The sequence below is a fragment of the Accipiter gentilis genome, chromosome 3, assembly GCF_929443795.1.
Source record: "Accipiter gentilis chromosome 3, bAccGen1.1, whole genome shotgun sequence".
Classification (NCBI taxonomy): Eukaryota; Metazoa; Chordata; class Aves; order Accipitriformes; family Accipitridae; genus Astur; species Astur gentilis.
The window spans coordinates 14748847-14763806 of record NC_064882.1 but is presented as its reverse complement, the minus strand read 5'-3'; the positions used below and the strand labels follow the sequence as shown (position 1 = coordinate 14763806).

The 14960-nt window shown below is 39.9% G+C and overlaps 1 protein-coding gene across 1 annotated transcript; it reads right to left on the bottom strand.

The window, feature by feature from the left end:
- Positions 1 to 2218: 2218 nt before the first annotated feature.
- On the bottom strand, positions 2219 to 11723 carry FRG1 (FSHD region gene 1). Its single transcript, XM_049797794.1, has 9 exons — positions 11595 to 11723; positions 11179 to 11246; positions 9214 to 9336; positions 8215 to 8272; positions 7921 to 8035; positions 7432 to 7536; positions 6618 to 6709; positions 5441 to 5551; positions 2219 to 4527 (listed from the first exon to the last, which is right to left on the bottom strand). Exons 1-9 carry the CDS (start codon positions 11654 to 11656, stop codon positions 4491 to 4493), a joined length of 771 nt encoding a protein of 256 aa, XP_049653751.1. The 5' UTR covers positions 11657 to 11723; the 3' UTR covers positions 2219 to 4490.
- Between the last annotated feature and the right edge of the window lie 3237 nt (positions 11724 to 14960).

Sequence of the window (14960 nt, the reverse complement as noted above, 5' to 3'; positions counted from 1 at the left end):
AAAAGTGTTAAGCACTCATGGAAGCACTCGTGGCCATTGCTACGTTACACATTCACAACTCACTTTTTTGAAGCCTCTTTATCCTTCTGGTTTAGTACGCTAACCAGTAAAGAAATTTGCAGTTTAAGAAATGGTTAACATCCTCCAGTACCCGTGTTTCTCTGACTATGGCTATTCTGCTGCATTCCCATCAGAATGCCTTGGCTCCAGGGTCCACACCAGTACTTCAGGTCCTCCATTTTGTTGTCTAGGTTTCTTCTGTCTGTTTTCAAAAATCTAAGTCAGAAGAAAGCTCCTTAAGACATGCAATTTACTTGCTAACTGTACTACCTGACAGCTGGTGTCATTGACACCTAGTGCTTCATGTCCACCCTTCTGCTTTCTCATACTCGTCTATCCAGTACTGTATTACTACTCCCCAGATCTGTTCCTTTCTCCAGAAGTAGAGGCTGCACAAATTACTTCCCCTTTTCTCTCTGTTTCAGTTAAAGCTCTTTGTGCTAACACTACTGCCAGGACATAGTATCACCAAGGAGACTCCATGAATACCTCCAATGGGAAAATATCCCAGTGGACTCCTGACAGCAAGTTTAATACACATACTGATCTTCACTGTTTTGTCACACCTTTGATTTCCTTTTCCTGGGACTAAAATTCCAGTGGGTTCCCCAAACCTCTGCTTCTCCATTATCTCAGGTCACATTTTTTAGCAAGAACCCAGTGTATCATTAGTCCCAACACAGAGGGCAACTCCATTACTACAACGATATCCTTATTCCCTGCAGGGCTGCCAGTCCCTTGCCAAATCCAGTACTTCCTCTTCTACTTGGGGCAGTCTCATTTCTTTTGCTCTGCTTATTCCTAGCTCTGCAATGAACAGGCCTCTCACTTCCATTTTTCCTTTATTATTATTTACAGCTACTTACAGCACCTACACCTTGCATTCACCTATTTACATTGAAAAATATGAAATGGAAAATTCCCTTCCACAGGTAATTCTCAGGCTCTCCTGCAGATTCCGAGTACTCCTTTCAGCACCCTTTCCACCAGCATAGCAGATTTCTGCTTCCAGTTTGAGTAATCATTTTTATGAGTTCTACCAGACAGGATTTTATTTAAACAATATATTCTCGGAAGGAAAAACAGATGCTGTAACATCAGTCTACTTCAGCCATCAGCGTTCACTTCAGATGCATTTAAGATTCACAGTGACTGTGGATCATTGATGCCTACAACAAACTGCCCCATAAATAATTACTCTGGCCCACAGCCTGCTCGTCATGGTGCTGCTTCCTTCCCAGTATTTCTGGAAGTAGTTTTGGCAGTATGCCACTTCCAGGTCCATGATGTTGCAATGGTTGTACATCAGGTTACTTAAATTTCTGGGGAGGGACATGTAGCATGGTACCTACAACCAGAACGACTTAATGACCCCTAATGCCCAGGCCTAGACCAAACTGAGGGGCTCTGGGGAAAAATGAATTCTTTTTTTTCCTGTGATGGCCACAACCTGCAGCTATGCTGCATTTTCATCCAAGAATTCCTCAGACTCTGGCCAGGAACATTTTCTAACAATCACCTATTTGTTTCTAGCTTTTGGCCTTCTCCCTGCAAATTCAGTGCTCCCACTTCCAACAGACCTCCTGAGCATGCGTAATGCATCTTTTCCAACACATACGAACACAAAGTATGGCCTTCATTCACTGTGGGAAAAGGCAATATAGCTCCCTTCTTCACAAAAATTGAGTTACAGAGCACATGGACACACACTGCCATTCTAAAGCCTCCAAGCTACATATACAACCAGTTTCATCTGCTTGACCATTTTTGCTATTGGTGAAAGGCTAGCCATGCACTATGCCTACATGGCTTGCTTTGATTTATAGGGTGTCTGCTTTTACTTGAGAGCAATCAGGTTATACAGAGAGTTCCCTGGAAAAGCCAACTATTCTCTCTTAAGACTACTAAAAGCCAGGGAGCTCTGTCTCTGACCTACGTCATTGTACCATCTGTCTCCCAGGGCTTAAGCTATATGGCAAATAGATTACTATTGGTAACTTACATATCTTTAATTTTTCTTGGAGCCATTCCCTTAATACAAGCCAAATATTCACAAGTGATACAGTTAATAAGATTTTATAACTGGGTTATTGATACGTGAGGGAATCTTAATTCTGGAGATACTTAAAAAATTAGGATCAAAGATAAGTTCTGCTAATTAGTTTCTTTTTGCAAATGTTTTAATGCAGAGTCCCACTACAAACACGTTGATATTCCCAGCAATTACTTGCTTTGAAAGAATGTGTAGTTAATAGAAACTGATAGGAAATAAAGATAACTTTCAGTCATTCCTCCTATGTGGTAAGCTTAAAGAGTAAACTCAAACTTTTGCACGAGAACTAGAAAGAAAATCTGTGAAAACTTTAAAATTAAGCTATTGATACTGGTAAAAAGGTCAAGCATTTGATCAGTTTATGTGACCATCTGATACTACCACATTTTGGTTAACAGTACTTCCTGAAATACAATAATCAGATAAGTGATAGATACAGGGGAAAAGACAATTCTCTAGAAGATCATTTAAGTTCAAAACAAAACAGCTACTGGGGTGTGTGTGTGGGTGGGTGTGTGTGTCTTTTCTACTTCCAAAAACTGAGGGGAAAACTCTCATTTGATAATTCCATTTTACTAATTTTCTTTTCCATTCAGCATAGACCTTGGTTTTACTTAATTTCTCAGCATTCTGTTATAACTTCTATCAGCATTAAAATACAAAATCTTACGGAGCAGCTGGAATGATAGGAAAGTCTCTAAGGATTTGTCCATATAAGAAAGTTACAAACACAGCTGTCCCAATATAGCTGCACAAACCAGCTCCCCAGAGGGGGCATTTTGATTTCTTATTTAGTATCTCTACAGAAAAAGCTAAAGTGGGAAGAAAAGGCACTCATTCCAAAATAGATATACATACAAGGAACTAGTGAGTGCATCTATTTTTGTACAAAAGGTATTAAGTGAATACTAGGTTTAACAGGTATAAAACAAATAAATTCTAGTGCCTTAGAGGGAAAAGTCCTGTAGCAAAAATCTCTGTACTCAGTGGGATAGAGCTGGGTATGGAAAGCTTAAAAATGCCATCAGAGAAAGGTCTGGATTTTTGTTTGCCTTTCTAGAAACGAGTTTCTAAAAATCCCTCTTTTACATCATAAATGTGTCGAGCCCATGGAGATTTTCTTCTTTTGGTTCCATAAAATCTGTAAGGGCTCTATCCATACTTTTCTAAATTCTTTGAAAAATAAACGTTTTTATTGCTGACCTCAGCTAGCCTTCCCTAACCAGCTTTAATTTGGTTTTATGCTGAAAAGTCAGTAGAGGGTTTAAACAATTATGATGTACTTAAATTCTCATGCTTCTTCCTCAAGACCAACTGCCTATGAAATTAGACCAATATAAGTTGCCACTACTGACTAGACTTTATTGGTCTCTTCTTGTGCTCTTTTTAGACACATCATTATCTTGCATGAGCTTACATGTTTGTACTATGCGCACAGTTCAAATTGAAAATTAGGAGAAGCTCCACAGAGACAATTCAAATTATTACCATAAAAATCCTCAACATTCTTACCAAGTAATCTTTATGATGCAGACTACAGAAGCTGTGGAGAGAGTAAGCAATTGTTCTGACTGAGGTAGTTCCTGTGGAGATGTTGTTACTGAAAAGCTTCTTGGTCATCAAAGACGACAGGGGCAATCATATTTTATATGAGATACTAGGAATGCATATTATACCATGAACTTAAAAAAAGTCCCTGCTGTTTTATTAAACAAACTGAAGTCCATAACATAGAGAAACCAGCAAGTTTGCAAAATCAGTTTTTCCCTCTTGTAAAATAAGCGGCCTGCTAACACAAAAAAGCCATCCCCTTTTCTTATGAAGCACCTGCATTTTCATTTGTAACAGGGTTCTTGTGACTTGTCAACACCTTTTCCAGCATATGCATTACACCACTTATCAACTTGAACAGTGGGTCTGTTTTGAACATTGCTTTATGAAGCCTGAATATTCTGGCCCAGCCCTTACCTGATGCCGTGTAGAATAGCTCCACACATGTCCTACTCAGGATCTGGTAGGATGCATTCCAAGACATGCATTTTCAATTACTTCTTGTTCAATACAGTTACATATTTCTTAATGGTTCAATGTGTTAACCATATTTTACTTCTGAACGTCATTGTTGTTCTCTTCTGCCCTGTCTCTAAGTTCAGGTTCCTTACATTAGTCTTGGAAGATTCAGTGGGTCAACTTCTTTTCCATTAAACAATTATCTCACTATTTTAATAGCATGTAGTTTTAGAGTAATAAAAACATCAGCAAAACACCTTCAATAAAAAATAATTATAAAACATTTTACTATTGTTTTCAATTTGACCCTATCATCAAAGATGCAGAAGAAAATGGACCAGCTGGTTGTCACTTGCAGATACTACAGTCACTTGCAGTATCTATCTGCTTTCACTTTTGCTCTCCTATATGGAAAAAGAATGAAACAAGATTTAGATTAATACCAAATACAATTACACCTGCATGTTTTATCTGCCTTAAAGTGTTAAGGAAGCATTGAAAGCAATTTTTCTTAAACTTTACTTCAAAGCACATATAAAAGCCTAAGAACATTTTGGATTTATTAATTAACTTTGTTTTCTTAAGGAGCTGGAACTGCAATGTCTAAAGTTAACCTTGTCTTTCCCTTCAAATCATCATTGAATTGCTTTTTGTCCACTCTGAGGAATGGAATTCAGATTCAGTGTGATTTCAAACTGACACTGAATCTGTGATGGCCCAGGAGTGTTCTCACATCACTTGCAATTATCAGAAATCGTCTTCTGCATTCCACCCACTGAATTAATCCAAATATTTATACTGTATACCAATACAAAAAATTTCAAAAATTCAAGACAGTTTCTATAGTCTCAGCTCGGGGGGGGGGGGGGGGGGTGTGGGGTGTGGGTGGGTAAGGGGAGGAGGAAAAGATACATTTATTACCACTATGCAACATGAAGACTGTTCCCAATAAATGCTATTTCTCTTTAAAACACAGCTTTACCCTCTCAAAAATGTTCCAGTGCAATAGGTATTTTTGTGATTAAAAAGATTCATCCCTCAACTCCTCTGTACTAAAGAAACTGAACAATATAGTTAAAGACTTCCAAAAGAATTCGTTTCTGGGTAAATCCAAACCTGCAAACTTCAGCTAAAGAAGTGAAAATTCAGAACCAAAAAAAAGCCAACCCCAGAACTCAGGCAGAACACTGACCAGAGAGTAAATGCTCAACACCCCATCACCCTGAAATCTAGCTCTCTTTTGTACCCCAGGTTTACTGTAATTCCATCTTCCAGTAGTTTTTAAATCAATATATTATTTCTTGTACTTTTAAGTACCTGTCAAGCAGCATTTCATGAAAAGTGCCTTCTTTCCTGGCTTTTCTAAGGGCTTTTGTATCTTCTTTGCTTATTTTAAGCTTTTTGTCTTGAAAACTTTGGAATTTCTTTCTGTAAGGGAGGGAAAAAATGTAAAAAAGTGTAACTCCTTTAAAGTTTTGTGTTTCAATAAAACAACAGCTATGATAAGAATCTTAACTTCTATTACACAGTAGATGACTGGCCTAATAAAATCCAGCAGACCATCATGGTATCAAATATTACACCAAGACTTCTGTAGGTGAAAACTACTCTGGGTTTTTTTGGTAGTCTAAGTGGGAATAAGCCCCTACATGATTAGCATGACATGATTTACAAGTTCTAAAGAGTCCCTTCTTCAACTACTAGCATGATGAGTCAGGGGGTGAAAGTGTACTGGGTATAGGTGGCAAGGTGCTGGTAGTGGGGGAGCTGCAGGAGTGGCCTCTGTGAGAAAAGGCCAGGGGCTGCCCTGTGCTGGACATAGTTGGCTTCACAACAGACCCACTGCAGGACACAGCTGAGTCCATCAGCAAAGCTGGTGGCACCTCTGTGAAAACATATTTAAGAAAGGGCAAAATGCCACACAGGCAGAAGAGGAGGGGGGGGAGGGGGGGGGAGGGGTGAAGTGCAAAATGGCAGCATGACATCAAGGACAGAGAAGGAGAGGGAGGAGGTTCTTCAGGCATTGGAGCAGATATTCTCTTCCAGCCTGTGGAGAGAACCATGCCAAAGCAGGGGAAAAGTGGGAGACGAAAAGTGGCAGAGAGAAACCACTATGTATTGACCCATACCTCCATCCTGCTTGAGGGAGCAGGTGGAGGAGTCTGGAGTCCATCTGAGCTTGGGACAATGGGGAAGGAAAGGTGTTGTTTTTAATTTTTGTCTTTGTTTCTCACTACACAAATCTACTTTAATGGGCAATAAATTTAATTAATTTTTTACAAGTTGAGTCTGTTTTGCCTGTGACAGTAACTGGTACACAATCTGCCCATCTTCATCTCAACCCACAAGCTTTCTCATGCTATTTTCTTCCCTTGTTCTGTTGAGGAGAAATCAAGTGAAAGGCTAGGTGGGAGTTTTGCCCCTCCACCAAAGGTGACCCCAAAGAGAAGTGAAAAAGGGTACTTGAGCCTGTTAACAGCTCTAAACTACGTACACATAATTGATTTCACACTGTTTAACATTTCCTTTGTCTTCTTGTGGAACATCATCTTTCTTCTTAGCTTCTCTTTCAGCACAAGTACGAATCTAGTCATTGAGAGAGAAAAAAAGAAACCACCAAAACCAAAACCCCAAATCAGAAAATGCCAATTTTTTAAAAACCAGAAGTTACAGGTTAAAGACAACAACATATACTTCATAACAGAATGAGAGTCATGGCGACTTTTTAAGTTCACAGCTTCCAAACTGGTTAATTCGCAGCTGGACACAACTGCAATAAAAACAAGAGCTGCCTGAAGCATGGGAAATATTAAGTGTAATCCTCGATACTACTGTAAGACATAATCCCCTCATCTCAAAGAAGCACCATTACAGATCTTAGTTTTAGCAGGGATAAAATGCCTTTTTTCAGAGACTGACTTAAAACTACTGCTCTGACTAGTAGACACCTATCTCTATTTGGAGGCACACATATATTTTCCGCATCCAGATAAAGTCAAGATAGTCTTTTTATATTCTCGTACTTAAAAGATCTCTCCTTCTGCATCATTCTGGTAAACCTGTCTCTGTCCCTGCTTCAGTCATCATTCATCTCTTCTGTACCAAGCTGTTCAGAACTATCTGGAATAGGACATAGACTGTCTTGCCCCCCCAGTGTCTTGCCTTTCTGTAGTGGTAAAATACCTCCCTATCACTTGACAGCTTATAGAAAGCGATTGTAACTGTATTAACAAGAAATGTAGCAGACAGACACCTGGTTGTTTGAATATCCATGACAAGCCTGTATTAATTGTAGAAGTTAGAATTACCTTTATCATTTCTTCTTCTCCTGCTGTTTTGCTTTTGGCTTCTATGTCTCCCTCTTCATTACATCTAATAAAACGGCTATTTGCTGCTAGTAATGCCATTTTCTTCTGCAGAAATAACATAACATGTTGTTAGTACAAAGAGTTTGTATATAATCCTTGATTCATAACATTTATCCTTGACAATACACCAAAAAGCTCTATAAATGCGTTTTATTCTTTAATATATGGACACTTCAATAGCTAGCCAGCAGACTTGCTGGCTCCTCCACTCTTAAGATGCTTATAGCTGCCGAAATGCAGTAACTTGAAGTATTTTAAGAACTTCCAATTATAGTAAATGCAGAGTTGTGAAAACAGAAGATTAAAAGTTACAACATGAAAGAGACTGCAGAAGGCTTTTACTCCACGAACAAAGAACATCAACGTAGATTAACTCAAAATACAGTCACATGCTAGGAACATAAAATTGAACTATTCCGAGGAGCTTACATCTTGGAAGACGGGTTCCCATTGCTCTCTTGATCCTATTGCATCTGAACGTCCAACAACAAGTCCATCTGAATTTATACCAAGGTATTTGCCATAACCAGACTTCAGAGCAATCCTCAAAGAGAAAATGCAGAAAAACAAAGAATGCCTTTAATTCAAGCAATTCACAATATCCAACACATCACAAAGACATTATTAGTAGACAATGTATTTCAAGATAATATCAAAACAGGTATTCACACCAGAAACAAAGATAACAAGTATCAAAGCTTGTAGCATTGTTACAGTAATTACCTTGTATCAGACAGCTTTACTGCTGTAAACTGTTCAGGAGGACTAGGGCCTTCATCATCTGAGGAATGATTTTTACATTAATTAGGTATGAAGTATTAAACATAGAATATTTTAGCCTGTTAGTACTGCAATTTCAAAAACAATTAAACACCGGCCATTGCTAAATTCTATGGAAAGCTGCAACACTATTTCTTTAAAAATTCCTTTTTTGAATATCCACTTTTATAAAAGCAATGCAGGTACTCATATATTTAGAGTGCTTAAAAGAAGACATAAAATAAAGACAAACCTTGTGTAAAGAAATTTATAGTTCAGAATGTTTTCTAATTCTCCAGGTGGCTTTGAAAACCTTAATCTCCTTGTAATGTTATTTTTTCTATAACAAAATTTATTATGGTTCGGCTATGGTAACATAACTCAGCATCCTAAAAGCTACTAGCCTCTCCATCCCTCAAAACCAAAATGAGATAATATTGCCATCATTGCTTTGATCTCATGCTGGAGGTGAAACACACTGTCAGTGGTCTGGAACAGTCCTTTTCTGACTGATCGCTCTCAAATTCAAAGTAAGGACAAACTAATTATCCCACCAAGTTAGTAGCCCACTTAAGCATTAACAAAACAAGCATGTTAAGATGAGGATGCAGCAGTAAGCCTTTAAACTCAGCTGCCTTCAGTTTCACTCTTCAACTGACAACATAAAGACTTTATAGGATTTAATAAAAGTTATACTGCTTTTTATCCAGTAAGTGGTACGGCCTTTAACAGGTGATCATCTCCAATGCAGTTTAATTTATTGTACACATAAACCAGCAAGAAATTAGGTAACTGAAACTGATTGGTAGTCATTACGTTTAAGTCATCTGCATGCTACGGCTAAGATTATTGCATTATTTGTAATAAACAGCTTTTAGCTGCAAAACTGTTTGCCTTTAAGTGATGCTAGTTTTATGCCTTTCGTTACTAAAACTGCTTAATTCCAAATTTCTTGAAACAAACCTTTATGTGGTGCTCCAAGCGTAAACAAGCCGTTGTCAAGGGCATGGATGTAAGCACCTTTATCCATTTCTATAGCTATAGTTCCTGTAATTTCACCGAAATTACTGATAGCCCACCAGTTTCCTAAAATACAAAACCATGACAGTTAATAGAGTAATTACAACTTCCGATTACAGTAGTTCAAGAAATGATATTTGTGTCTTCTCCGAGATTTGAAATTCTAAAGATACAATTGCTATCTCAAGATCTTTGTGCATTATTTTATAGTACAGAGCTAATTTAAGGGTCTTGCTGCTGAATCAGGAAGTCCTGCTGTTCTACCCACCCTTCCACCCCTAGTTACGGGCTCCTGCGCTTCATCCCTTCTTTGTGTTAGTCCATAGAGAAAGTTGATCCATTCAGCTGATGCAGCAAAGACACACCTTGCAAGGAAGGATTTTTGTTGTTTTTTTTGTGTTTTTTTTTCTTTTCCTTTTTTTTTTTTTTTTTCCTCTGGACCAGCCTCCTGCAGTTTTGGGGTCATATCCAATTATTAGATTCTCCAACACAACAAAAACAGATAAATTATCTCATCTTGCTGTTAAATTACTTCATGTGAGCTGTAATCCTTAGACTTTAGTTGTTCAAGCCAATCTATGTTTGAATATTGGAACCCCACAGAATTCTACCACAGTTAAAGGTAGCCCTACTCACGCACATGAATTAGAATTATGACATTTATATTTTTTAAACAGTAAAATTTTCTCCTGGTATATTGTCTTGCAAATACTTTCTACCTGATTAAGACAATAACTATTTTTAATTAATCTGAATATGATGTCTTTTAATCACATGGTACGTCTGGCAAGTCAATCTGCCTTGAGCAGAAATATCTTCCCCTATCTTTATACAACACATGGAGCTAATTGACTTGTCCTATACAGTCAGGGCTCACAGATCCATGTATGAATTTTCCAAACCTCTCCCACTTTTTGGAAATCTGGCTAAACTGAAGACTATAAAACATCTGTAACATTCTTCTAGTGTAGGACAACAGCCCATTTTCTCATATATCATGATTTGTTTTCACACAGGAACAACAATGACTTCCCCTTGCACTGCTTTAGCTTATACCTATATACACATAATAGAAAATGACATTTATCTGGTAATGTGCTCTGTGCTACAGCATACATCTACGTCTCTCATGACCTTGTTGTTATTTTTTAGCTATTTTTGTTTGTGAAGTGAACCGTGATCAGTTGAGGACATGACAGTACTGAAGGGCAATAGTCTGTCAAGTTACCGCTCATGACCATACACACCACGATCCTTCTATTTTATGAAAAAGGAAAAGGTAAAGTTATATTTTGTTACTGGTTAATGTTTGTGTCTTCAGTTTCAATTAACAGTAGCAAATTTATAATGTGAACACACCACAGCAGTCAAGCAAGTATGTCAAACTAAAAACAAGTAAACAAACTAACGACGACTCTTCTCATTTTGAAAGGATCGAAGGTTTGCATGAACTAAAGAACCCAGTCAGCAAGTAACTAGTGGCAGAGTATAAGAACAGGGAGCACAGGTGATCCAACCACTAAGTTTCAAAACAATAGTAACAGAAGACTTAAGTTATTTACATAGAAATGCACTCATTAAATAACAGCATTGCAGCGCTAAAAAACCAGTCTCTCCTCCTGAAGCAAGTATCACTGGGGAAGAAGAAAAAAAAAATATATTCAAGCTGATAAGTAGCTTGAGATTATTTAAGAGCATAGTTTAGCTAAAAAGGTGAGTGGAAAACCCATCCCATTGGTATTAGAAGTTCCATTTGGAAGATCCCAGCATACAAGCAACATGTTAGAAGAAACTTATAAATCTCTACAGGGACTACACTTAGTTTACAAAACCCTATAGCAGTCTCTTCAGCTTCTGCTATCCCCTACAGTTTCCACACTGTCACATAATTCCCGGAAGGCGGCTCACCAACAATATCAAGTTGCTCTGCCGCATCCTCTTCCCTTTTCCTCTTCTTCTCCTTGTGCTTCTTCTTGCTGCAAAGGGAGACGCAAACAAGTCAGGTCGTGCCTGCGAGCCGGCCCTTCCACAGCGCGCTCTCACACGGCCGCGCTCCCGAGCCCCACCGCAGCGGGTCACTGACACCAGCCGGGAGAAAGGGGCTGACAACCGAAAACCCCTGCCCTCGCCGCCGTGCCCAGGCATACTCGCAGCCGGAGGGACGGGACGGGACGGCCTGGCCTGGCCCCAAACAAACCAGCCGCCGACGCGACCCCAAGGCAGCGGGGAGGGGGGGGAGGGCAGCAGAGGCGCCGGCCCTAAGGCGCCGCCGCAGACGGGGAGACCGGGGCAGGGGCGGTGGCGGCGGGCAGCCCGCTCCTCACCTTTTCTCCTTCGCCCCTTTCAGGACGAGCTTGGTGGATTTAACGCAGGAGTACTCCGCCATGTCGGGCTACGGCAAACGCGGAAGGACACACGCGGCTCCGCCCCGCCGCCCGGACGGAAGCCCTGGAGCGACAAGCTTCGCCGGCCCTCGTTCCGTTATTTGCTGAGCATGCGCCCACGGCCCGCCTGCGGGGTGTGTCGGGGCTGCGCCAGCGCGCGCGCGCTGCGTCCCGCGTCCCGCGCGACCCGCCCAGATCGGTGTTCCCTCGTCTCACGTAGAGGGCCCTGTACGCAGAATTTGAGGGGGAAAGTAAAACGAGACAAGTTTAAAACTACGTTTAAAAGCATGTCCCCCCGCACCTTCCCCTTCTAGGTCTGGCTTTGCTCCACTGGTTGCTCTAGCGCTTTGCAGGACTGCGGACCCCTAGCACGAAAGAATGAAGAGCCTACAGCATCCTCTCGGCATGTGGTAGGAACCTGCTCGTGTGTGTACGTAAAAGCATATCTAATGGACACAGAGCAGAGCCCTTTGACCTGTGCCCTCTGCCAAGGGCAGCAGGCCTTGCCTGAGTGGCTAAGTGGCGGTGTTACGCGAGGGCCAGGCACCAGGCCGTGCTGATGCAGCAGTGAAAGATTGGAGGGAAGCCCATGAAGACAAGTTGGGGAAGCGAAGCTCGTAAGTCAAGCCAGTGCACCAAACTAGGCACAAAATGGGGTTTATGACAATTTTTTTCCATCCTGTTAGCCACTTGGTATTCCACAGAGTAACACCTACCTCAGGCTTTGCCCTAGAGGTATAACCACCTTTCTCTCATGCAGTTAACCAGCACCTTCTCAACAGGTACCACTACTGCTGCTTCTTTGGGGAACAGCCTTACTAATACATGTGTGATTAGACTCCCAATTGCAGCAGTGATTTGCATTTAGTCTTTTAGACTGTTGTTTCTACTGCACACTAATGAAGGGGTTTTGTGCCCAAAAGGTTGTCTGCTGATTATATTCGCTGGTCAAATGAAAGATACCGTCCCTATCAATCTTGTCTTACACATACAGAGATGTTTGCATTGGATTGCTTCCTTTTGGTTTCTGATTTCATTACCTATCTATGTTTGCAAGTTCTCACCACATCAAAGGTATCTTCTACAAGTAAGAAATGAGAGTCTTATACATGATTAAGTCAAGGCCTTTAAAATTACTGAAATCATGGCCAGGTAATAAAACTGCGTTTGTGAATGACCCCAGTGAATGACCTTGGAGTCTGTGGATGACTGCAGGTGTCTTCCACAGATACTTTGGATCCAGGACCCGGCCACTTTTCAACAAAATGCTTTCAAATTCTATCTACGTGCCTAACATGACTAATCCCATATTTTTATCTGTGAAGCTGGGGTGGTTGCACCTGCTGTGTAAAATGCAAACAACAGTAGCGGACTTTCAGGAGTTTTTGGCAAGTCCCCCATTTTGGACGTTTGGGGAGAAGGCGGTTGGAAGGAGGCATGGGCTTGTCAGCAAAAGCAGTACTTGAATCAAGCTGCTGGTGTGTGTAAATTGAGAATACTTTTCTTGTGTGTTTGGCATGCTGCTTTCCTGTCGGTGTCTTCATCTGTTGCAACTGTCAGTGAAAGACAGTCTCCTTGATCAGTATTTGGGAAGTGGATAACTTGAAGCAGTGTGTTGCTGTAGTAGACAGTATGTGACTTTATCGATTTATTGACTTACCAGTCCCAGGAACTTACATCTTGCAATTAGTTCTTCCAGTAAAAGCTGAAAAAATAGGCAGTACAGAAAGCTGCAGGCAATGATGGACAGCTTGCTGACCACTTCTGATCTCTGCATGGAGCTGCAGTCAGGGGAGTATTGTGTTAGCAGTCTTGTATCCAGTCAGGTTGTGAAGGTCCTGGGCATCGTACTGTTTGTGAAGGACCACAGAAGATCCAGATTTCCAAATAGAAGATTGAGACACCTCGCCAGACTGCTAGCAAGTCACCCATTGATTTCAGCCTCACCCTCAAGTACATTCTGTTTTCACATTTCTAGACACCATTGCCAGACTTCTTCTAGAAATCTTTTGATACCGTCTTCGAATTTTCCAACCAATAATAGAATGGTTGTTCCTTATTTTGCTTCCTTGTTTTTGGTGGTAGATACAAGGGCTTGTTCCCTGTTAAAGCATTTTAGTCAACTTACTCATATTTTGTTCTACATTCTCATGTCTCCAGCCCTTTGGAAATTAATTGAAGCTAACCTCAGCATCAAGCAATTTTAGCAAATATCGTTATAATTGTATTTGACTCTCATTTTATCATGAAATACTTTTTTTGCTGGTTCTAGAGGTATGCCTGTAAGCCAGAAATTTTAGTAAAGGGAATATGAAAAATGAGAGAGCAATTACGTAGGAATTAGAAGAAAGTATGGAGGAAATAAGTGAGGCAAAAAGAATGTCTGTCAGCATACTGATTACTCAGCTTCACCCTTGCATGCTAAGTTGTCCTCCAGTGGTTTTTTGGTTATTTTTTGATTTTATTTTGATTTCTTTCAGGCTTTGAGTCTATGGAAAGCAAATCTACAGAGGTTTTCTTAACTTTATTGTTTTCCTTATTGTTTTCTTAACTCTAACTTTAGAACTTTATTTGTGTTAGATCTTATTTTTTGACTGCTTAACTCTGCAACCTTAGCATTTGTGGGGTATTTGTATACTCTTGTCAAAGTGGGCCAGTGTACATTGATACACCATTACCAGCACTTCAAAGTATACAGGCACTTACCTGAGAGGGAGGTTGGGAGAGAAAAAGGTAATATTTTAGTATGCTATGAAATGAAGATGCCTTAACCACTTTTGGTTAAGAATATAAAGCATTTTCTAAGAGACGTAATAACTTTGAAGTTATTAAGAATTATCCAAGTTAAATTGTTGGGTTTTCTTGTTAAGTTTTAAAAAACAGAAGCAAGTAAAAACAGTTTGTATTTTAAAATACATACATTTATATCATATGATGGAAGTGCACAGGCTTTATATTTTGCTGTTTGTCCACCAGATGTTGCTATAGCCACAAAAATGAATGCAGATTAAGAAATTTGAAAAAAATGAGTAGTTTTATTTTCATTACAGATCACCCTTACATATCGTGATCCTGGAAAGAATTACACACATGCTTACATTTTTGCATTGGGAATAGTCCCAGTGAGTTCAATTAAGCAACTCATTCTGTGTAAAGTTAAGCATGTTTATAAGCTTTCTTAGGATGGGGCTGTATCAATTATGTTTGCTGTTTTCTTTATTTGCTGTTTTGTTTTCTCCATTATGAAGAGAAAGAGGGAAAGACAGAAGGACAGAGACCATAAATTTCTAATTTTAAAAGAAATGT